This window comes from Taudactylus pleione, unplaced genomic scaffold, assembly GCF_031769625.1.
Source record: "Taudactylus pleione unplaced genomic scaffold, aTauple2 ptg000685l, whole genome shotgun sequence".
Taxonomy (NCBI): Eukaryota; Metazoa; Chordata; class Amphibia; order Anura; family Myobatrachidae; genus Taudactylus; species Taudactylus pleione.
The window spans coordinates 501125-524172 of NW_028285087.1; the positions used below are offsets into that span (position 1 = coordinate 501125).

A 23048-nucleotide genomic window follows, 5' to 3' on the forward strand; every position below is an offset into this window, starting at 1 on the left:
CTGTATATGTGTACAAACAGAAGCGCAAACCTGTCCACCACTACAATACTGAACCGAAGGATGACATGTTAGCACAATTTACTTCACTTTACTACTTCACTACATTTTTTTTGAATTCTGAATTTCTCAATAACAAACTTTTGGCTTAGGGGTGCCGTGATTCACAAAAGTTTGGGAAGCACTGGGACGCTAGCTATTTTCTGGACCTGTTTTGGACATCAGGTATTGCAGTGGAGATGATAATTATTCCAGTTTCCATGACTCGTGTTGATGGTTATATGTTCCTTTCCACTGACACTAGATAGTTTCTATTTCCTTACACATATGGGTTTTTATGCAAAGGACCGTATAGGGGAGGAGAGGAGTGACTATCCTCATGGCTGATTTATATTATTACCATTAAGGAAACGGCTAAATGGGATCCTTGGTGGCTCTGGCAATCTACCTATCAATGTGAAGGAAATTGTATGCACCTCTCTCCTTACCAATTGTCCACCTAGGTCAGGGCCGGCCAATACGTTGATCGCGATCTACCGGTAGCTCGCAGAGCTCCCGCCAGTAGATCGCGACCAACTTGCAGCAACTGGGAACGCTGGTCTCTGAAGCGATCATAGACTAAAGAAGCCTCTGATCGCTTCAGGGGCCAGCGTTCCCAGTGATGCAATGCGCAGATGGCGTCACCCGCGATGTGAAAAACCTGCGCGCCTGCTGGCTCTATTTGGATCCAGTCAGCGTCAGGCAGCGTCTTCGCGGGAGTGAAAGCTGGAGCACTGACCAGCGTGAAGAGTGGTAAGTACTGCACGGGAGGGGCACCATTACTGGGGGCACAGCATAATGGGCACTACTGGGGGGTACTGCATAAAGGCACTACTGGGGGTACTGTATAAAGGGCACTACTGGCATTGTATAAGGGGCACTGCATAAGGGTCTCTAATACAGGGAGTGCTGCATAATGGACACAACTACAGGGGGAACTGCACAAGGGGCTCCAATACAGAGGTCATTGCATAACAGGGCACTACTACAATGGGCATTTAATAAGGAGCACTACTACAATGGGCATTTAATAAGGGCCACTACTACAGTGAGCATTGCATAAGGGCCACTACTGTGTGTTGTAATGTGAATAAGATTGTGCTGTTGTGTGGAGTAATATGAATTGGGGATACTATGTGTGATTTCGGCAGGACAGACTGCCTTGCTGTGAGGCCACGCCCCCTTTTTTGCATCCCATGCCCCCTTTTTCGGGCTCGGTAGATCACGAAAAGTTTTAGTTTTAAAAGTAGATCACATGGTGACAGTGTGACAGTGACAGTGTGAAAGAGAGCATCCCCCAGATGATGCCCAGCACTGTACTTTTTGGACTTTCACTTCTAACTGGACACCTCAATTCTGATTCACACTACAACCCATGGAATCTTGCAGCGGGTGCGGAGCCTCTCTAGTAACGTATTTTCCCAGTGACCTTCCTCCCTGTAATATGTAGTCAGACATCTAGGGACTGGATGGAGGGCTTACATCAGACTCCTTCATTCAGGGAGTGTGCTCAAATCTTATTATACAATTCTTTATTTGCATTTCATTGTTCTGTACTTTTGTATTACCTTTGTGTCCTGTTATGTTTGCACTGTACTTCTGCATGTATGCTGTATTCACGGCGCCCTATAAATAAAGGATGTTCATATATTTTCGTTGTATTCACACCAGGGAGTAAATTTACTAAGCGGTGGCATCTGCCAGCCTCAGCTTCTCGACGTGTTTAATCGGAAATTTAAACTGGCAATGATAATAAAATCAAAAACGCAGTGTGTTTGGCTTTTACTATCATTGCCGTTTAAATTTCCAGGTTAAACTTGCGCGTAGTAAATCCAGGCCCAGAAGTCTCCTTACTTTTACAGATGGCCAGCCAGTTGCGAGCATTGTCTCATTGTTCACCGCAAGTGGTTTCAGGGTTTGAAATCGCCACTCATCGCTTGCGTCTTTGCTTTTTAAACCTCCGGGTCATAAATCCTGCGGTCTGAAGGGCAAAAACGGCGTCTGCAAGCGGGAGTTTCAAACCTGAATCACAAGATGAGCATGGATGCATTTCCACCTAAGTGTCACGTGCACAGCAACAGTCTCCTTCCAATTAACACCCACACACAGAAAAGGCCCTGTAACAAACTGTTGCTTAACTAAAGAAGGTTTGTAATGGGTTTATATAAAAAAAAAAAGCAAAGGGAAGAACCATGGTGGACCCTAAAAATGATCTATATACAGCTGTACAAAGCCAATATAAAACTGTTAATAAGGTTAAGACGCTTCAGGAGCAAATGACTTGTAGTACAACCTGTCCAAGAACCTGATTTTGAGGTGAGAGTAAGGTACACAAGTGCAAGTAACTGTGTACCTGGCACACACCATGTTGCAATACAAGGGATGCAAGCTACATTTATTAGTTTTGCATGTAGGGTAAATACTGGCTGCTTCTGCATGCAGCCCACACATGCTGGGAAGCTTTATTATTACACAGCAATTTAGGTTGGAGTTAGGACACGCCCCTCTCAGGTCTAATGGTGGCGCACACACGTAGTGATCTGTCAGCGATAAGATATCGCTGACAGATCGTTATGCGCCCTCCCTGGTGTGCTGGGTGATTTGATATTGATCACCCAGCACACCACATACTTACCATCAACTATAGCGACCCTTGATCAACGATCGCAGGTCCCTATAGTAACTTGCTCGATATCGAGCAAGTTGACCGGCATGCACGGCCGATGGACGATATCGCTATCTGCCATACGTGCCCGCACATTGCTGGTCGAAGGTAACTTGGTAGGGACCATTTAAAAGGACGATTGGAAAGATAACGACATCGTTATCGTTTAAATCGTCCTTTTAAATCGCTACGTGTCTATGCACCATATGTCTCTGCGCATTTTACATCTGCCCACCGGCTGTACAGCGCGATATTACCCAGGTGCACAGTTACTTGCCCTCTTTTGCTTTACTCCCACTTCAGAATCCGGCCCTAACAGTCTTTAAGGAAAGAGCAAGGTAAAGTGAATATTCTCACCTACTTAGGGGTAGGCAATAAGCGGACCCCCAGCTGTTTTAGAACTACACATCCCAGCATGCCCTGCCACAGTTTTGCTATTTGGCCATGCTAAAACTGTTGCAAGGCATGCTGGGATATTTCTACAACAGCTGGAGGGTGGCTTATTATTGCCCGCCCCTGCGAGATGCTAAAAGCAATAAGTGAAGTCATTTGCATTTTGACCTTGTTCAGCAAATCACTTCAAGGGTGGCCACACATGGCCCGGTAGCCCTGCTCACACTATAGCTGAGCAACAAAAGCATAGGGAAAGTGGGACTAGGGACCTGATTCAACAAGGATCGCTATTCTGCTAATGCGTACGCAACGCAGTTGCTAGTATCAGCGGGGATATGTAAATAACTGCATTCGCATTGCGATTGCAGCCTGACATAAGGACGCCCACTTCCCCTTACTCACGTCCATATACTTTGTCAACATAGCAAAACAATCGGTAACATCGGACCCATACGCACAGTTAAGGCAGGTCAGACCTCACTCAGGAATTGCTTACTTCAGTGCACGCAATGAGGCCTCAGGCTATGTATGGTATCACAGTGGATAATTTATACACGCCTCTGCAAGGGCATTAAAACACACTGGCATGCCTGCTTTCGGCTGACCACCCCCCGTCACCACCCACAAACGATAAGGAGGTTGCATCTCTCTCCCGGCTGCATTGCTGTCTGGCAGTGCAGTCACACTGTGTGTGCATACATTGGCTGAAAGTGGTCTTCTAGTGACGGTGTTTAGTGGCCAATAGAAATTATTCATTGTTCATTATCTGGCGTCCATAGTACTGTAGCATGAGTGGCCAGCATGTGTGCTGATGACTATAAGTGTTTGTGGTGATATTGTGGGGAACTTTTTAAAATAATTATTTTGACAACTGAATGCTGTGAATAGATTATTTAATTAAACTATTTCTCACTCTTCAACCAACTAATCAATAGCTCTTTGTCTACTTGACTGACTTTGTCCACATTGTTAATGTTTTTTGTTGTTTTCTTAACTATACGACTTCTGACCTGTGAATAGTTTGCAAATGACTTTGGTAAAATAGTCCTGTGTGCTCTATGGCTCCCCGTCGCCATCTACTGGCTAAAGGCATAGAGTAAGCTGTGTTAGTCTTATTTTAAACTATTCATGGTCTAAGAAAAAAGTGAAGCTCTTGAGTTTTTTAAAAGATACTTTAATCTGATCTGGGGATACTGGTTTATCTTAGGGTAGTTGCGAGCACCAAGCTGGAAGCAGGCACAAAAATGAAAGTAAACTTGTTTAAAAGCTAGCTCTTCCACCTTTTTATATATCATTGGACTTGTAGGGAATCAGATCTCACTTCATACCTGCTTGCTGTAATGGGTCTCCTTTTCAACACCTTCTGGAGGATTTTATACAGATGGAGAAGATTCTTACCTTCAGAGTCACAGAGCGTTTTGCACTATTGTTGTCCCCTATTTGTCCTCCTTTGCAAGCTGTTAGTCAGATTGTATCTGGTTTTGCAGAGGTGCCGACCACACATCAGGGTTCTGGTTTGGATTCCGGTAGTTATGATCATATTCCTCCTTGAGGGACAAGTGGTCAGCTCAAGGTCATTTCTTTTTCTCCTTCATCCACCAGGGAACTCTGGAGCCTCAGTACAATGGGGTATAGGAGTGTGTTAACCGGGAGCTGGCACCTTTAAATAAAAAACTACTGGTAGCTAGCTCCTCCCCCTCTATACCCCCCCAGGTCAGTCTAAAAAATGTGCCCTGGGAGCTGGACGTAAGCCTCCTTAGGGCTCTGAAAATATGATCTCTATCAGCATGAGGACAGACAGGCAGCCTACTGCCCCTGCCTGTCTGCGCCGAGGGAGCTGCCGGGGAGATCCTCACCGCTGCTGCATGCGGTCTCCTGCTACATAGACCTCAGTCTCTGGGGTACCCAAAGACGCGCTGCATGCAGTGCACGTCGGGGGACCCAGTAGCATATGCCCGCCACCGGCAGGGCTAAGGTTAGTGTTCCCTGGCTCCCTGGTTAGCAGAGGAGCCAGGACAAGTATTTAGGCGGGCATTCACAGTGCGCTCCGCTAGGGCTGAGAGTGCCATAGCGGGGGGGGCGGAGCCCAAGTTTCCCTTCTTCTCCAGCCTCCCAGCAGCCTCAGCGCTTCCAGAAGGATGCTGGTGGCCATTTTACACGCACTACAGGGTGGAGAGAGAGCTGTGTCAGGAGTCAGGCTAGTACTCTGTGTATCAGCACTTGCATTCTTATTCTTGTTATCAGCACTATTCTGTTAGCGCTGCAAGCATTATAGTTTATCTCAATCTGTGCCCCTTTCAGGTCTGTGTGTAGTGTGATTGAAAAATCTGTTATTGCATTACTGTCCTTTTCTCTGTGTGTGTGTGTGTGTGTGTGTGTGTGTGTGCTTGTACTATAGACATGTCTACCAAGGGGTCTAAAGCTGCACAAAAGTCTTTTTCATGCAAGGCTTGTGGTGAACAATTCACACAGGGACAGTCTAATACTTCCTTACTGTGTGATAAATGTGTGTCTTTACCTCAAGATACTGATCTTGTAGTCCAGCCTAGGTGGTCTGATCAATTGAATGCAGTTATATCAAATTTGTCATCAGAGCTGGAAGCAGCTCCTAAGGACAGGGAGAGGCTGAGACAAACAGCAGCTGAACCAGATTGGGCTCGCTCTCTGGCCAGATCTGTTGAGGGACTTACAAAAGCAATGTCCCAGGCTCCACCTGCTGCTTCTTCTTCTCCTGCTCAGGTAGTAAGAGATTGATTCATAATCCCTTGCACTGGGATGAGTCAGATGAGGAGTTGCAGTACACTGAAGAGGGCGAGGTTGAGGAAGAGGAAACTTACATTCCTGAGGACCCCGAACCTGCATCTCAGGGCGTGGATGCTTTACTTTCAGCACTACGCCAGGTGTTGCATGTAGAGGATTTAGAGGTTACTGAAAAACCATCTATTTTCGGTAAAAGATTTAAACAGTCTGTTACCTTTCCAGCATCAGAAGAGCTGGATGAGATTCTTTCTTCCGCATGGAAACATCCAGACAAAAAATGTAAAATATCTAAGAAATATCTGTCTTATTACCCTTTCCCACCTGACAGTAAGAGATTATGTGAAACTCCTCCAGCAGTGGACCCGTCAGTAGCCCGTCTTTCTAAGAAAACGGTGCTTCCGGTGCCTGGCGCGGTTTCCCTAAAGGAAACCTCAGATAGGAAGATGGAACACACATTGAAATCCTTGTATACAGTTGCAGGGGTTTTGATGCGTCCAGCACTAGTTAGTTGGGTAAATAAGGCCATTGAAGCCTGGGCGCTGCAGCTGGCTGAGGGGATTAAGACAGGTACGCAAACTGAAGACTTAATTCAGTTAGCCGAACAGATTGCAGAGTCGGCTGCTTTCCTCGGAGAAGCGTCTAAGGACATTTGTAATCTATCCGCCAGACCTTCAGCATTAGCTATATCTGCTAGAAGGGCTCTGTGGCTGCGTCAATGGCAGGCAGATGTAGAGTCCAAGAGAGCGGTAGAGGCTCCTTTACTGGGGAGGTACTTTTCGCATCGGAGTTAGATAAGTGGATCTCACAAGCTACAGGTGGGAAATCCACTTACCTACCATCTGCAGCTCCTCCTACTAGAAGACCTTTGACAGGTCCCTCCTTTCGATCCTTTCGTGCTTCAGCATCAGCCGCCTCCAGCACTCAGCAGGACAAGGCAGCTGCCAGCCTGCCGCATGACACCCTTCCTTCTCATTTGGGGGATCCCAGGGTCGGGGCGCACCTTTTACGCTTCAAGGACATTTGGATCCAGTCTTGCCAGGACGCCTGGATCAGGGACATCATTATTCACGGCCTGAAATTGGACTTCAGGGTCCAACCGGTTTACCTCTGGTTGCAGAAAAACGAGGAGAAATTCAGGAGACAATACAAAAACTGTTATTGTCTCAGGTAATAGTGAATGTTCCGACCCACCAGAGAGGTCAAGGGTTTTATTCCAGCCTGTTTGTGGTGCCCAAGTCGGACGGCTCCATGAGACCCATACTCAATCTCAAGGATTTAAACACTCATCTTCGAGTTTTCAAATTCAAGATGGAATCTCTCCAATCCGTTATAGCGGGTCTCGACAGGAACGAGTTTCTGGTGTCCTTAGACATAAAGGACGCTTATCTCCACATCCCAATCTGGCCCCCCCATCAGGCCTTTCTTCGTTTTGCGGTCCTAGAGTCGCATTTTCAATTCCAGGCCCTACCTTTCGGACTTTCGTCGGCCCCAAGAGTCTTCACAAAAGTTATGGCGGCAATGATGGCCCTACTGCATGGTCAGGGGGTCGTCATTGTTCCATACTTAGACGATCTATTGATAAAGGCCTCTTCGGAAGCTCGGCTGTTAAGGGACATTCACTTAACTCAGAGCATCCTCCTGCAACACGGTTGGATACTAAATTTCAAAAAGTTCTCCCTGATCCCTTACTATTCCTGGGAATGATAGTGGACACAGTGCAGCAAAGAGTTTTCCTGCCTCAAGACAAAGTTGCCTCCATTCAGCATATGGTGCGCCTGGTCTTAAAACATCGCTGAGTGTCTGTACATCTCTGTATCCGCCTTCTTGGGAAGATGGTAGCGGCTTTCGAGGCGATTCAGTATGCACGATTTCACGCCCGTCCTTTTCAACTGTATCTTCTCTCTCCCAGTGGTCAGGATCCCACCTCTTTCTCCATCAGAGAGTTCTCCTGACGCCTCAGACTCGGAACATCTCTCATTTGGTGGCTGAACCTTTCCCACCTGCTGGCGGGGAAAAGGTTTGCGGTGTGGGATTGGACCCTCCTCACCACGGACGCAAGCCTGAGGGGCTGGGGAGCAGTGACTCTGGGAAAGCATTTTCAGGGGCACTGGAAGCAGCAGGAAGCCAGATTGCCAATAAATATCCTAGAGTTGAGAGCGGTATTTTATGCTCTCCAGCTGGTGCATCCGCTGCTGGAGGGGCAGGCAATCAGAGTCCAGTCGGACAACGCCACTGCAGTGGTGTATATAAACAGGCAGGGCGGCACAAAAAGCAGAGCCGCCATGAGGGAGGTAACAAGGATTCTTCTTTGGGCAGAGGAATTTGCAGCAGCGATTTCTGCGATCTTCTTCCCAGGAGTAGAAAACTGGGAGGCCGACTATCTCAGTCGGCAGGATGTTCATCCAGGGGAATGGTCACTCAATCCTCAGGTGTTCCAGCAACTAACGCTGATGTGGGGCTGTCCTCAAGCCGACCTTATGGCGTCAAGGTTAGACCACCAACTACCAGTTTACTACGCCAGAAAAAGGAACCCACGAGCAGCTGCAGTGGACGCACTGACTGCTCCGTGGAAGTTTCATTAAGTCTACCTATTCCCTCCGTTTCCGCTCATTCCGCGCCTGCTTCAAAGAATCAGGCGAGAAGGGATCAAGGTGCTTCTGATAGCACCAGATTGGCCCAGACGAGCGTGGTATTCCCAGATTCAGAATCTGTTAATAGACGAGCCATGGCCACTGCCTCTTCAGGACGACCTCCTTCTTCAGGGCCCATTTGTTTATCGCGACTTAAGGCGGCTTCGTTTGACGGCCTGGCTACTGAAAGGGCCGTCCTCAGAAAAAAGGGTATTCCATCTAGTGTGATTCCCACAATGATTCGGGCTAGGAAGGAAGTCACTTCTCAACATCCCAAGGGAACGACTACCGTCACTTCTCAACATCCCAAGGGAACGCCTACCGTCAGAAGCCGGCCCACTGACATCACTAGTGATGTCAGTGGGAGTGATTTTGGCTCTGATAGAGCCAAAATCACTCCGGGCCTTGCGGTTGAAAAACTCAACCGCAGGCTCCGGCTCGCAGTGGCGATGGTCGCGATGGTCAAGACCATCGCGGCCATCAAACTGCACGCTCGTATAGGCTGTGGGTGGTGACCCACAGCTATACGAGCGTCCAGGAGGACGCTCCATAATTATGGAGGGCGGCCCTCATTCAGAGCGTGCGCTCGGCTCAGAGCGTACGGCTCTGAATGAGGGCCAAAGTACTTAACCTGGAAGGTTGTTCTGCTTTTGGCACTCGCTTCGGCAAGGCGTGTGTCAGAACTCAGTGCTTTATCCTGCCGCCCTCCTTATCTTATTTTCCATGAAGATAGGGCGGAGCTGCGTACTCAAAGGGCTTTTCTTCCCAAAGTGGTGACAGCTTTTCATATAAACCAGCCTATCGTGGTTGCGGTGTTTAAGGATGACTCTTCCAATTCAAGATCCTTGGATGTAGTCAGAGCACTCCGGATTTACGTTGACAGGACTGCCTCCCTCCGTAAGTCAGATGCTTTGTTTATTCGGTTTGATGTGGCCCATCCAGGTTGGCCGGCCTCCAAACAGACCATTTCTAGATGGATTCGCTTCACTATCAGGCAAGCATACGTGGTGGCTTCCAAACAACCACCGGGTCCTATTACGGCGCATTCTACGCGCTCGGTAGGTCCTTCATGGGCGGCTGCTCGCGGGGTTTCCTTAAACCAGCTTTGTAGAGCAGCCACTTGGTCAGGCATGCATACCTTCCTACGATTTTATCGTTTTGATACTTTTGCGGCCTCCGCTTCGGAGTTTGGCCGTGCGGTGTTGCAAGGCTGTCAGCGCTCTCCCACCCGGGATGTAAGCTCTGGGACGTCCCCATTGTACTGAGGCTCCAGTGTCCCCTGGTGGATGAAGGAGAAAATAGGTTTTTGGTACTTACCGATAAATCCCTTTCTCCGATTCCACAGAGGACACTGGACACCCTCCCTACGCTGTTCTACCTGCATTGTTACTGTTTTACAGGTTCAGACGCTGGTTTGCGTTTAATGTTGTCTGACTGACCTGTTCTTGTTTTTCATGTATATGTTGTTTTCTTATGTATATGTGATTAATGTAGCTTTTCTGTCTCCTTCTCCTTACTTTCCAGCTCCCCTTGGGCACAGTTGCTTTTAGACTGACCTGGGGGGTATAGAGGGGGAGGAGCTAGCTACCAGTAGTTTTTTATTTAAAGGTACCAGCTCCCGGTTAACACACTCCTATACCCCATTGTACTGAGGCTCCAGTGTCCCCTGTGGAATCGAAGAAAGGGATTTATCGGTAAGTGACCACCCACAGCTATTGCGAGCGGCCAGGTGATGGTCGCGATGGTCGAGACCATCGGGGCTTGCAACGAGACCCTTGCGGTAGGGTCTCGTTCCCGCAAGCCCCAGTGAACTTCTGGCTCTTAATAGAGTGATGTCAGTGGGGCCGTCCCCAAACGGCAGGCGTTCCGTCGGGAACGCCTTCGTTTGGCTAGCTATCCCTCCCCTGCCCGCCTCCAAAACGGTGTGAGCTGTTGATCAAAATCGACAGCCACACCTTTTGGTGCGAGACCCGGAGCGACAGAGCGCCCGTCGCTAGCCGGGTCTCCCGCATGCGTACGTCTGAGCCGGCTCCGGCATGTGCAGCAGCCAAGCATCGACCCGCTCGCAAGCGCATAGCGCTTGCGAGTGGGTCTGAATCAGGCCCTTAGTATAGTACTGGCTCAATATCTCAATTGAGCATCTTCGTTCTGTTTCTACCAGTAAATGGATTTACTTGCAAGAGGATGGCCCACCATCTAAATTTCGCTGAGCTGTTGGTTTTTGCTCATCATCGACACAGCATAAGTTCAGGCTCTGATCAAGTTACAGCCAGATAAGTGTCTTCTGGTTTTCCGTTCTTCCAAAACAAATATATTAATTTTTTTGTATCTGACGATGCCATTTGAGTCATGTACCCTCCCCCAAGGTGTATACCAGTGTCCCCTAGATCAGATGAAAGAGTAAAGAGGATTTGAAGTAAGTTTAGTTTGAGTTTTGTGCCCACTCGTCGTTTGGCGCCCTCTACACACCCAGATAATATCAGTGTCCACAAGATGGGGTCAAAGAAATGGATTTAAATGTCCGTACAAAAAAATCCTCTTTTCTGTAAAGATATCTTTTCAATCTATTCTCATGTAGCTGAGAAAGTCTTGTTCTCACCTATTGGTCAAATAAGCTTTCTGATTTTGTTTTGTATCCAGCTTTATTTCTTTGTCATTATGGTTGTTCGGTATAATTAAGAGAATGAGGCTTCAGTGGCTACATCAAACACATGGCAACTTAAAGCTGGCCACAGACATAGCGATGTCCTCACGATCCGACATCGTGTACGATTTGCCTTGAACTCTCCACGGGAGATCCCCGCAGTCGTGAGCACGATTGGTCAAAAAACCTGCAAATTTCACTTTCAATCTCGCAATCCATCGGATCGTACGAAACGCGAGTTTCATCTTGACATGCATTTAGAAGTGGCTGGCACACATTGGTGGGTAGGTGGGTGGCACACATTGGTGGGCAGTAGAAGGTTAATGCATGGCCCAGCCGTAATGAGGCGGGCGGTGGCTGGGTCATGCATTTAGAAGTGGCTGGCACACATTGGTGGTCAGTGGGGTTGCATTAAATACAGTATCAATACTCACCAAAATAATGTAAACAAGACTTCACTGTGCAGGCTCTCTCGTGTGCTTCTGTCTCCTTCAATCCACGATGTTGCACAAAATGGCAATTGGGCGTGTCCAGGATCCTGCCAGTCAAATTTCTGGACGTAAGATAAATCGTGAGATACATTGTGAGTAGAAAACCCCTCACGATTTGGATCAAATTCCTGATTGGGAAATCTGGCCTACAGCACGCCAGATCTGAAGATGCGAGGTACGACGAGCGGGGACGCGCTCTGCATCGGGATCAAGAGTAGAACCTCCCGATTTGGCTATATTTTACATGAGTAGTCGTCACAATTCATCGAAATCGGGTAAAAAATCGCCATGTGTGTGGCCAGCTTAACTGTGTGTGGTTAATGAGAGATACTATTTGCAATTATTTATTTATTTATTTTTTACTATTTTGATATTTGATTTTTTATTCCAAATATAAATTATATATGTAGAAAGGGAAAGGCGGCACTCACAGGTCTGATGAAATGAAAGAATCAAACTTGACAACTGTGTCTGCCTTGTTCAACGTTTCAATCTCACATGACTTTTATCAAGAACACTATAATATAAATATTTTTTTTAATGACCTTTATTTCCACCCAGGGTGTCCCAGAGAGGACGTGGATAAACAGAACAATATTGCCGGACGTTCTACTGCTGAAACCACGAACTCTGTAAGTGGCATTAGTACGGTCGATATTGTGCCTTTACAGACAATGTTAAAATGTCAATTATTGCGCTTAACAATACTGCCCTATGCTTTCAGTGATTGACAGCATATCTTCCCGTGCAGGTCCCGCGTGAGATCGTCAGGGCGGCGCCCATTAGTGAGAGAAAGCCGCGCGGGAACGGGAATAACTCCCTGGCTCTGGGCTGTGACCCAGAGTTCTTTAACACGTTGAAACCAGTGTTGCGATCTACAAGCTGCCATAACTGTGGTTTACACGGTAAGACTTCCTTCCACTTCTATTTTGCTGTTTGGTTACGTTTAGTTGTAGCGGGGTATAGATAGTAGTAGGTTTTTGTTTTTCTCATGTTACCCTCCTGTTCTTTCCTCACTTCTCCAGTACCATTTATTGGATTGTGTGTATTTATCAATGGAAGATCATGAGTGGAACAATATACTCTCTGGTAACTGCCTCTGGTGATCTTCACGCTTGCTCCCCAGGCTTAGCTCTCCTCTTTGTCTAAAGAAACAGCGCGCGGTCACAGGGACAGGAACCCTTGCGCATTCAGGTTTAGTAACAAGAAAGAATGGTTATACATTTAACTAATAGGCGATCAGTGTTCGCAAATACGCACTATAGCGCGTATTTTACCCGATATTGGGCACTGGGGACTCAACTTTTTTAAAGAAACCGGGTCTCCGGGGACGCGCTGTGCTGTGGCCAATCCCAGACAGGTGGCTGCAGCACAGCGCGTCCCCCTGAGAAAGACACAGCGCTGTCTGTTAGAGCAGCCAATGAGAGTCACTCTTATTGGCGGCTGCTGCTGTGGAAAGCCGTGCTGGGATCAATTGTCTGATCCCAGCATAGGCACAGCATCCGTGCCCGGCCCTGGGACAGTGTGCTTGTTCCCAGCGCCGGGTAAGCCACCGCGGCGGGTTCCTGGTGTCGGCGGTTAAGTGGCGGCGGGGGAAGCTTGGCTCTGGACGCAAGCTGAGCGGAGCTCGCTGCCTGGAAACCAAGCGGCGGTGGTTGTTTGGCACTGGCCGCGAGCCATGTGACTCGCGGTCCAGCAGCCAATAGGAGGCAGACGCGATGAGCCAATCGCGGTTTGCCGCGTCATAGCCCCGCCCAATTGCGGCATCTTGAATTAGACGCCGCTGAGCGGGAAACTTCAGTACCGGCGGCGGAGGGGAGGAGTGAAGACCTCCCGAAGACAAGAGAAGAGCGGCGCGGCAACAGTTCCGGCGGCCGAGCAAGAGGCCAGAAGACGGGCGCGATCAAGGAGGAAGAAAGGAAGAGGCGGCGGCGCTGGCCAGGATGGGCCAGCGGCAGAAGAATGAAGCTGAGGACCGGAGAGGACTGCGGGGGTGGGAAAAAAAAAAAGAGCTAACGAAGCTCCCCCCCGCAGCCTCTTCCACCGTATGGGTAGGCGGCCTTGGGCCACCGTTATTTAACCCCTCCCTAGACCACCAGGGTTGTCGGGCACTAGGCCCGTGGGATAAATTCAGGCAATATTCCTTTGAGTATATAGGTGGGCACAAGGCCCAGGCTACATAGGGGGCATTAGGCCCATTTGAAGGTGTGAGTGACCTGGGCATTAGGCCCAGGTCACTAAAGGGCAAATAGGTGGGGCAATGCATAGGGGGTAAAGTACTGGGGGCACTGCATAGGGGGGGATTACTACTGGGGGCAATGCATAGGGGGACTACTAGGGGCAATGCATAGGGGGACTACTAGGGGCAATGCATATGGGGGGGACTACTACTGGGGGCAATGCATATGGGGAGGACTACTACTGGGGGCAATGCATATGGGGGGGGACTACTACTGGGGGCAATGCATATGGGGGGCTTACTGCTGGGGGCAATGCATAGAGGGACTAAAGGGCATTAATGTGCGGCATAACGTGTAAAGGCTGGGCATGACTGTGTGGCATCATTTGTAAGGGTTATTACTGCATGGCATAATGTGTAAAGACCGGGCATTAATGTGCGGCATAATGTTTAAAAAACGGGCATGGCTGTGTGGCATCATTTGTAAGGGGTTAGGGGAGGTCTGAGGCATATGGGGTGCTCAAAAGCATAAATTATTATGGGACCCAGAAATGGTCAGGTAGGACCCCATTTTTTTTTTATTATAGTGGAGGGTCCCTGGGACCCACATATTTTGTCACTCACCGCGATCACTGGGCGATGTCACTTAGAGCACAAAGTATTTAAGCAGTATGAAGTAAAATTATATCCAGATAAATTAATCAGTCCACAATAATACTTTAAAATGTAATTTTTATTTGTCACAGTTTTTTAAATAGATGTGCAAAGGTCCCAATGAATCCTCCCCATAGGTATTCTGCTTACAGAATAGAAGCCTTTAAATGTCCTTCATAATATCTTTGTGGTATATCGTGTTTGCCCAGGTTACGCCTCCCTATGTTCTATGTTTCATGAAGGTCGTTATTTCCATCATTGTATGCACCGGATAAAAAATAAACTAATTTACCGTATTATCCTGACACAGGGCTCGATTCTATTCAGCGCGATGTGAATAGCTCCGGGAGTGAGCTCCCGGAGCTATTCAATACACCGCGCTGACAAGTCCGACTAATGATTTCTTCTCTCATCCCTCCGGGGATGAGAGAAGAAATCCGACAAAAGTCCAGGCGCGAGGCTGTTTTCTGCCCTTAGCGCCGGGAAAACAGCCTCGCGCCGGGAAGTTAGGTCGGGGAATGCCCGTTATCGCGCCTAAACACCCTGTTTAAGGCGCGATAACGAGCCTTCCCCGACCTAACAGCTTGATGAATTGAATAGCTCCGGGAGCTATCTCCCGGCGCTATTTATACCGCGCTGAATTGAATTGTGCCCATAGAATGGAACCTAATAATAATCCTGTTGGGGTCATTCTGTGTCAAATCAACACTGATTTTACCTCACCAGCTGAGATTTATTTTTTTTTAATTTGGTATATGGAGAGTATATGTAGTCTAAGAAAATTACAAAATATTATTTACATAGTTTGGAAACGGCATGATATATTTAATGTTTTAAAAAAAATCTGTCAAAAATGCACACCCAGCATATTTTCAAATCTCTATAGCAGCTCTCCTAATTAAGCTAGAGAAGTGGTAGTGATGTCATTTTACTGTGTTTTTTTATGCCCTTCCCTATGGTATACAACACAATAGGCTTTGTGAGGGAAAGTAAAACATCCTGAGACCATTCATGTGTAGGGTTGCTTCTCAGCCAAGGGAGTGGGCTCACTCACAATTTTGCACCCACAGCCATGAATAACGAATTGTACCAAAGCATCCTCCAAGAGCAACTTCTCCCAATCATCCAAGACCAGTTTGCTGACAAACAATGCCTTTTCCAGCATGATGGAGCACCTTGCCATAAGGCAAAAGTGATAACTAACTGGCTCTGGGAACAAAACATAAAAATTTTGAGTCCATGGCCAGGAAACTCCCCAGACCTTAATCCCATTGAGAATTTGTGGTCAATCCTCAAGAGGTGGGTGGACAAACAAAAACCCACAAATTCTGACAAACTCCAAGCATTGATTAGGCAAGAATGGGCGGCCATCAGTCAGTATGTGGCCCGGAAGTTGATTGACAGCATGCCAGGGCGAATTGCAGAGGTCTTGAAAAAGAAGGGTCAACACTACAAATGTTGATTCTTTGCATAAACTTAGTGTAATTGTCAATAAAAGCCTTTGACACTTATGAAATGCTTGTAATTTTACTTCAGTATACCATAGTAACATCTGACAAAAAGGTCTAAAAACTGAAGCAGCAAACTTTGTGAAAACCAATACTTGTGTCATTCTCAAAACTTTTGGCTACGACTGCTTGCAACATGCTATTAACTCTTTCACCTTATTAAAAACTGAATATTTAGCTTGATTGATAACACTTTTTAAATAGAACACAAAAATTTAATAACGTATCACAGTATAACCAACTGAAAACATTTTCCAAAACACTGTTATAATGCCATTAAGCTGGGTACACACTGACAGATACATTGGCCGATCAATTGATCGGCTAATGTATCTGCTGCCCGTCGGGCAATGTGTACCCGCAATATGTCGGTGAACGTCGGCGTTCACCGACATATCGCATTGGCTGTGCTCCACAGTTGATGGACAGATATGTCTGCAGACCTATCCATCGGCAAAAGTGTATGGGCGGTCTGCAGACCACCCGTACACTTGCAGCGGCAGCCGCGAGCAGGGGGGCGGGACACGCCCGCCGAGACACAGATGATGGCCGTTCAGTGTGTATGAACGAGCATCATCTGCAGATGTATCTGTAAAGTGTGTACCCACCTTTACATCCACTCAATACGGACTCCAGACACAGACTAATAGGTATTGCGAGGGGAGGGGGCATTGACTGGGTGCTGTGTCATAACTTGTCAAGAGCTTGCACAGACATGCTACAAACTGTCATGAGAACAATGGTTCATGAGCATGATTCATAAACAATGTATTAACATTATTGAAGATCATTATATAATTCTTGCAAGCATTATTCATTGTTTTTAGTTAATAAAGTCATAGGAACTTTTATAATTAGGCCTACATTATTTGAATTTTTGTAAATTCTCTTAATTACTTTTTGACAATCTCTACATGTGAGATTCTCTGTTGGGCTAATTTTAGTTGTTCCATCATTTAATTGGATTTAAAAGTAGGCCCTGATTTTTTCAAACGTAGTGCCTACTCCTGTTTAAAATTATTTTTAACTGTGAACCCATTATCCTCCCACTTTGTAAAATTCTGACAAACATTTAACATTAGTCTAGACTTTTTACAGAAATTCTTTGAACTTTATTTGTCGACGCACTTTTTGAGATAATCGTGATCAAAAATTTCAGTTGAATTTAGAAAAAGTTTTTCCTCACAAAGCCTATTGTGTTGTATATCATAGGACAGGGCATAAAAAACACTGTAAAATGACACCACTTCCACCTCTTAGCTTAATTAGGAGAGCTGCTATGGCTATTTGAAAATATGCTGGTTGTGCGTTTTTGACAGATTTTTAAAAACTTTAAATTTTTTGGAAATTGCATGAGATACTTAAATAACATTTTGTATTTTTCTTAGACTACATATATACTCTCTATATACCAAATTTGAACAAAATCTGAGATGGTGAGGTAAGATTTTAACAAAGTGTGTTGATTTGACACGGAATGGCCCTGAGACTGAAGGCATGCAACATCAACGATCAATCCCACCGTGCCACTGGGGGAATGAAAAGAGCCTGAATATGCAGCACCCCTGTAAAAAAATAAAATAAATCTGCATCTCTGGTAAATGAGCAACCTTATACTCTAGCAAGACCTGCACTTTGAAGTAAGAGAGACGAAGCCCCGGATCCAACCCCCTGATATAGTCGAAAGTCCACCGGATACCCAGAGTGGCTCAGAACACCTCTCAAAATAGGCCCACCACACACTGTAATAGACTTTGACGGAAGCCAGTTTTCTGGTACAAAGCTTTGACCCAGACCTTTATAAGGGCTTTCTCAATAGTCACCACTTCAAAGCTAGCCACTCGAGATCTGGGTGTTGGCAAGGGCCCTTAGTCAGAAGGTCTGGTCTGAGAGGGAGATGCCACTGAGAGACTGCGAAGATCGGGGTACTAAGAGCGGCGCAGCATGTCCAGTGCGACCAGAATGGTTGTGTCTGACTCCCTCCTACTTCCGCTTGCGGAAGACTCGAGGCAGCATTGAGATCATCTACAAGGAGGGCGCTTGGATCCCTGATACGGGAGCAATACAGAGGAAACTTGTGTTTGTGTTGGGAGACTTTCATGTCGATGTCTGGATAGTCCCATCAGAGGACTAGCTTCTGGAAGATGTCGGGGTGGAGAGACCACATGTCTGCGTGAGCGTTCTGATGACTGAGGAAGTCTGCTTCCCAGTTCTGGACCTCCGGAATGTAGATTGCTCAGAGGGCGGGTAGAAAGTGCTCTGCCCACCGAAGAATCTGATGTACCTCTCACATGGCCCCCAGACTATGGGTGCCTCCCTGATGTAAGCGACTGTGGTTGCATTGTCCGACTTCCCATGCCTGCCCTGAAGAAGTGGCCTTGCCTGGCACAGAGCCTGGTAGACTGCCCGAATCTCCAGAGTGTTGATTAGCAGCTGGGATTCTCACTGCACCGCTGGTAAACTGGCAACCTTATGCTGGAACTAGACCTGCACTTTCAAGGAAGAGTCGGTGCCCCAAATCTAACGCCATAAACATAGTCGAAAGTCCACACACCCTGAACGGTGTGCTGGGACGTCACTGCTCTCCAACCGACGAGGCTCACATCCGTGGTGAGAAGAACGCAATCCTGGAGATGCCTCTGTAGGGTGGTTGGAGACTGAGATATAATTAGGTCATCCAGATAAGGAAGGATTTGGACACCCCAAATCCGAAGGCCTCCGCCATTTCTGGCATAACCTTCGTGGACACACGAGGAGCCGTCGAAAGACCAAAGGGCAGAGCCCGAAATTGGAAATGTGACTGAACTGCAAATTGGAGAAACCACTGGTGGTCCTCCTGAATGGGAATATGTAAGTTGGTGTGCTGGATATCCAGGAACTCAATGAAGTCCCCAGGATCTAAGGACTGAATGATAGAGCTGAGGGAATCCATCCTGAACTTTAAAACCCTGAGGAAATTGTTGAGAGATTTCAAGTTGAGGATGGGTCGGAAAGGAGCCGTCGGACGTCTGGACAAGAAACAGATTGGTGTAGAAGACTGTTCCCCGCTGCAGAGTGGGAACCAAAGCTTTAACTCTAGAGGTGGGAAGGGAGCGGGATGGACTTTTAGGACGGGTCCCTTGCTGATGTCTGGAAACCCTGTTGGAAAGCATTAGTTTGAAGGATGGTCTTAAATTGGAGTATTGGGTCTCTGACTGGAGACCACTTTCCTGGTAATCCTCCCACAGTCCTAATGCCTTGGATACCCAGTCTGAGGCGAGGGCTGGCCACAATGCAAAAATTGAGAAAATGTACTTAAGAAATGTTTAATCTTTCGGTGTGTTGCGTCCTTGAGAGAGGCTACATTAGGGGTAGGCAGAGTGGTAGATCTTACTAATCTTGCAATCAGTGCATCCACAGTAGGAGGGGATTCTCACTTGACATTTTTTACTGAGGGGTGTGGTTAAAATCCGCTTTCAGATAAAATAGCGTTTATTCTGATGGGTCCAGACTTCTGCTAGAAGGTCCTTCAGTTGAGCAGAGGAAGAAAGGTGCTTTCCTGTGGTGGATTAATATCAGAGTGGATGTTACTGCCGTGATTAAGGCCTCCACATTAACCGGAATCTACTGTTGTTCTCCCTACATATAGGACAATTCCAGGTCCATGTAAATCGGAGTTTGATTTGTACCCAGATTGTAGAGGGGTCGAACTGCCATGTCTGGAGGGTCTCTATTTGGTTGAAGGTTCTAACATTTTTTTGATTAGAGAAACCTGAGCAAGGCCCTAGACTGAGATAAACCCTGAACCCAAGTGGGTTCTACAAAAGCTGTAGTCATACCCACTGTGATGGGTTGTGTGCTAGTGGAAGCCCCCCTACTGGATGGAGGAGCTAATAAGGGGGAGTGGGGTCCATGAAGCTGCTAATTGATTGATTAGCTAGCACCAACATGTCCTGGGACAGGTGGGATGGACATGCCGGTTCCCGCTGGTGATCCACAACCTGAGGAGCCTCATGCTACATCCCCACCAAGCATTGCTCACTTAGGTCCCGAGTCCTGCACAGCTAATAAGGGGGGAGTGGAGTCCTAAAAGCTGCTAATAGATTAGCTAACTTCAGCATGGCCTGGGTGAGCGTGGGATGCCCACGCCGGTTCCCGATCGTGGTCCACAACCTGAAGAGCCTCCTGCTACACCCCCATGAGTCATCGCTCACTCCCGTGATCCTGCACAGAACTGGAAAATTTCTCCTGATGATTTTTGCAGGTATCTGATTTTAGCACAGAGTAGAATTTCCCTTGGAAGACATAGTAATGTGTCCCAAGACTTATTGGTAGACACCCACCCCAACAGGAACACTATAAAGTGGCCGAGGGACTGGTGGAGCACTGAATAGGTGGGAGACCACAAATAAACTAATAAATGGATCGCCAGGAGAAAGTAAGTTATATTATTTGAACAGAGCTAATAAACACTGTTGGCTAATATTCAATTATTGCATTGAATTGTATTGTACTGTAAGTCACATTTTTGGTTATGTAGTTTGTAAGGCGCTGCGGAACACTTGTGGCGCCTTATAAATAGACTATAATAATGATAATTAAATTGTCTGTAAGCCTAGACCTGGATCTTACTCGGTAAGGATTTAAGCCTAGAAAACATGCATTGTTAAAAAGCTATACATGAGACCTGCAAATCTGAACTTTTTTAAGAGATTCAGACAAAACCGTATTACAGGAGAACCTGAAACTTACAGTAATTGCAGGTATGACAGCACTAAATAATAACCTGAAACTAACAATAAATGCAGGTATAGTGTATATACAGACTTCAGCCCGGAATTGAGGACACGAAGGTGGACCCCCGCTTGCGGGGGCCCGTTTACACAGTCTTGTCTCAGGATATGGACCGGAGGCGCTGATGTGGACACTGGTGTGCCCAAGACTCCACTAGACCACCACCGCATTAATATACTGGCGCAGGCCATATTTAGAGGCCAGGGGACCCGGTGGTTAACGTCAGCACGGGGAGAAGGTGCTCTCCCTGCAGCTCCTCCCCCAGCTCAGGGCGCCATTCCACTGCGATCTAGCCGTTCCCTGAGCTGCTCCTCCCTCGCCCTCCGCCCCTTCAGAGACACGCGGCAATCATTTTCTGCTTCACAGGTCTCCGGGAAACGCTGGGTCCAGTCTCCCTGTATACCTCTCCAACGGGCCAGGTTATACATCATTATCTCCTGCCAGCCACTGCGGTCTGTGTAGTTGATTGTAGTACCAATTGCGGAGAGAGGTTTATTTTCTGTATCTGTATGTGACTTGTGCTAACGCTGTTCTCTACTTTCTATAATGTCCATCTTATACCTTTCTTCTACTATACCCTGACATACTAAGGTATAGGGGGTTCATTGTAACTCACCTCTCCTTTATAATTGTGAGGGCTATCACATACTATATAGTGCAGTTGAACACTACACTGTGCCATTACACATACTGCAGGGTGCGCACTGCACTGTATCATACTGTGTATTTTATTATTCTTGTGGCTATGTCTGGCAGAGGAAAGAATAACAAGCATCCTGATGCTGCTGATCCTACTCTGGTGTCAAGTAAGTCCTTCCTCAGCGGGCTTAGCCCCAGAGGACCTCATTCAGGATGGTCTTTGTACTAATTGTTACACAGCCCCAGGCCCCGATGTCTCCTCCTCAGGACCCAACCTGGGCTGCCTTTTCACAGGTGCTGGCAAAGATTGCGGACCACTTAGCAGTCCCCGTGGTAGCTCCCCCTGTGGGATTTCCATTACAGGTACTCCCTGCAAATCCTCCCCCATGTCTTCCTCAGTACAGAATTTGGCTAATACCTCTACCGTATTTCAGCAAATGCTGCAAAAGGAAGATCCTAATAAACGTGCTGTGTTATCATCCCAGTCCACCCAGTTATCTTATTCTGATATATAGTTATGGAAGGCAGAAGACACAGACCTCCCTCACTTCTGACTCCGTCTCAGGAGAAGGGGAGCCACCTTCTATATTAAATATACCTGCTCTTGTGAAAGCTGTAAAATCTATTTTACAAATAGAGGAGGAAGAACCCGCTCCTAAGAAAAAACACGCACTTTTTAAACGACAAAAGGTAGTTTTACAACAGTTCCCTCACTCTGACCAGCTATTGGATAACATGAGCGAAGCATGGAATATGCCCGGTAAAAGGTTTCAAATTCCAAAATGGTTCAGTTCCTTTTACCCTCTTCCAGCTCCTGATTGTACTAAATTGGAAGTTCCCCCAGCAGTTGTTTCTCATGTAACACATCTGGTTAAGAATGCCACCTTACCCATCCATACTGCAACCTCCTTGAAGGGGACTACAGATAGACGTATGGAAGCTTGTCAGAAATACATATACTCTCTTACAGGAGCTATTACTCGTCCTGCTAGGGCTACGGCCTGGGTGGCAAAAGCCATTTAGAGTTGGGCAGAGGCCCTAGAAGAGACATTTCCCCTAGATGCTTCATGGGAACAACTATCCTACATATCTCACATTAGAGAAGCAGCCTCCTACTTGGGTGAAGCAGCTATGGATATGGCTCTCCTGACCTCCAGGATATCTGCCGCTTTGGTAGTGGCCCGCCGTATTGTTTGGCTCCGTTCCTGGAAAGTAGATTCAGACTAAAAAAGGGCTCAGGATATCTCCAGTATAAGGTAGTGACTCCAATTTGGTCCAGAATTAGATAAAATTGTGACTACTTTGGCAGCTTCCAAGACGGCGTTCCTGCCCTCTGCATATAATACAAAGCCTCGAATGTCATCCTTTCGCCCTCAGTGAAAAGCTAAGAGTCAGTCCTTTGCACGACAGCAGGCATCAGCCAAGGCCTCCAAACCTAGGGTAAAACAAGCCTGGGCTACTAGTCGTCCACCTGCTAAGTCTGAGGACTAGCCTACAGCCTGATGGGACAGACCGCTCCCATGGTGGAAGGCTGACTTCTTCAATTCACCCAGGTTTGGCATCAAACCACGTCAGGTGTCTGGGTAAGGAAAGTGGTCTCCCATAGATACACCCTCTCATTCCTGAGATGACCCCCACCCCAAGCAGTTATTTTGCACAGGACCTCCATCGGACCA

General features: G+C 47.1%; 1 protein-coding gene across 1 annotated transcript in view; it reads left to right on the forward strand.

The window, feature by feature from the left end:
- The window catches only part of TDRD1 (tudor domain containing 1), a 197311-nt gene that overhangs the window by 45205 nt on the left and 129058 nt on the right, over positions 1–23048 (forward strand). The window contains exons 2-3 of the mRNA XM_088456052.1: positions 12181–12251; positions 12371–12524. Of these exons, the coding sequence (XP_088312178.1) occupies positions 12181–12251; positions 12371–12524 (225 nt within the window). The remainder of the gene's footprint in view (positions 1–12180; positions 12252–12370; positions 12525–23048) is intronic.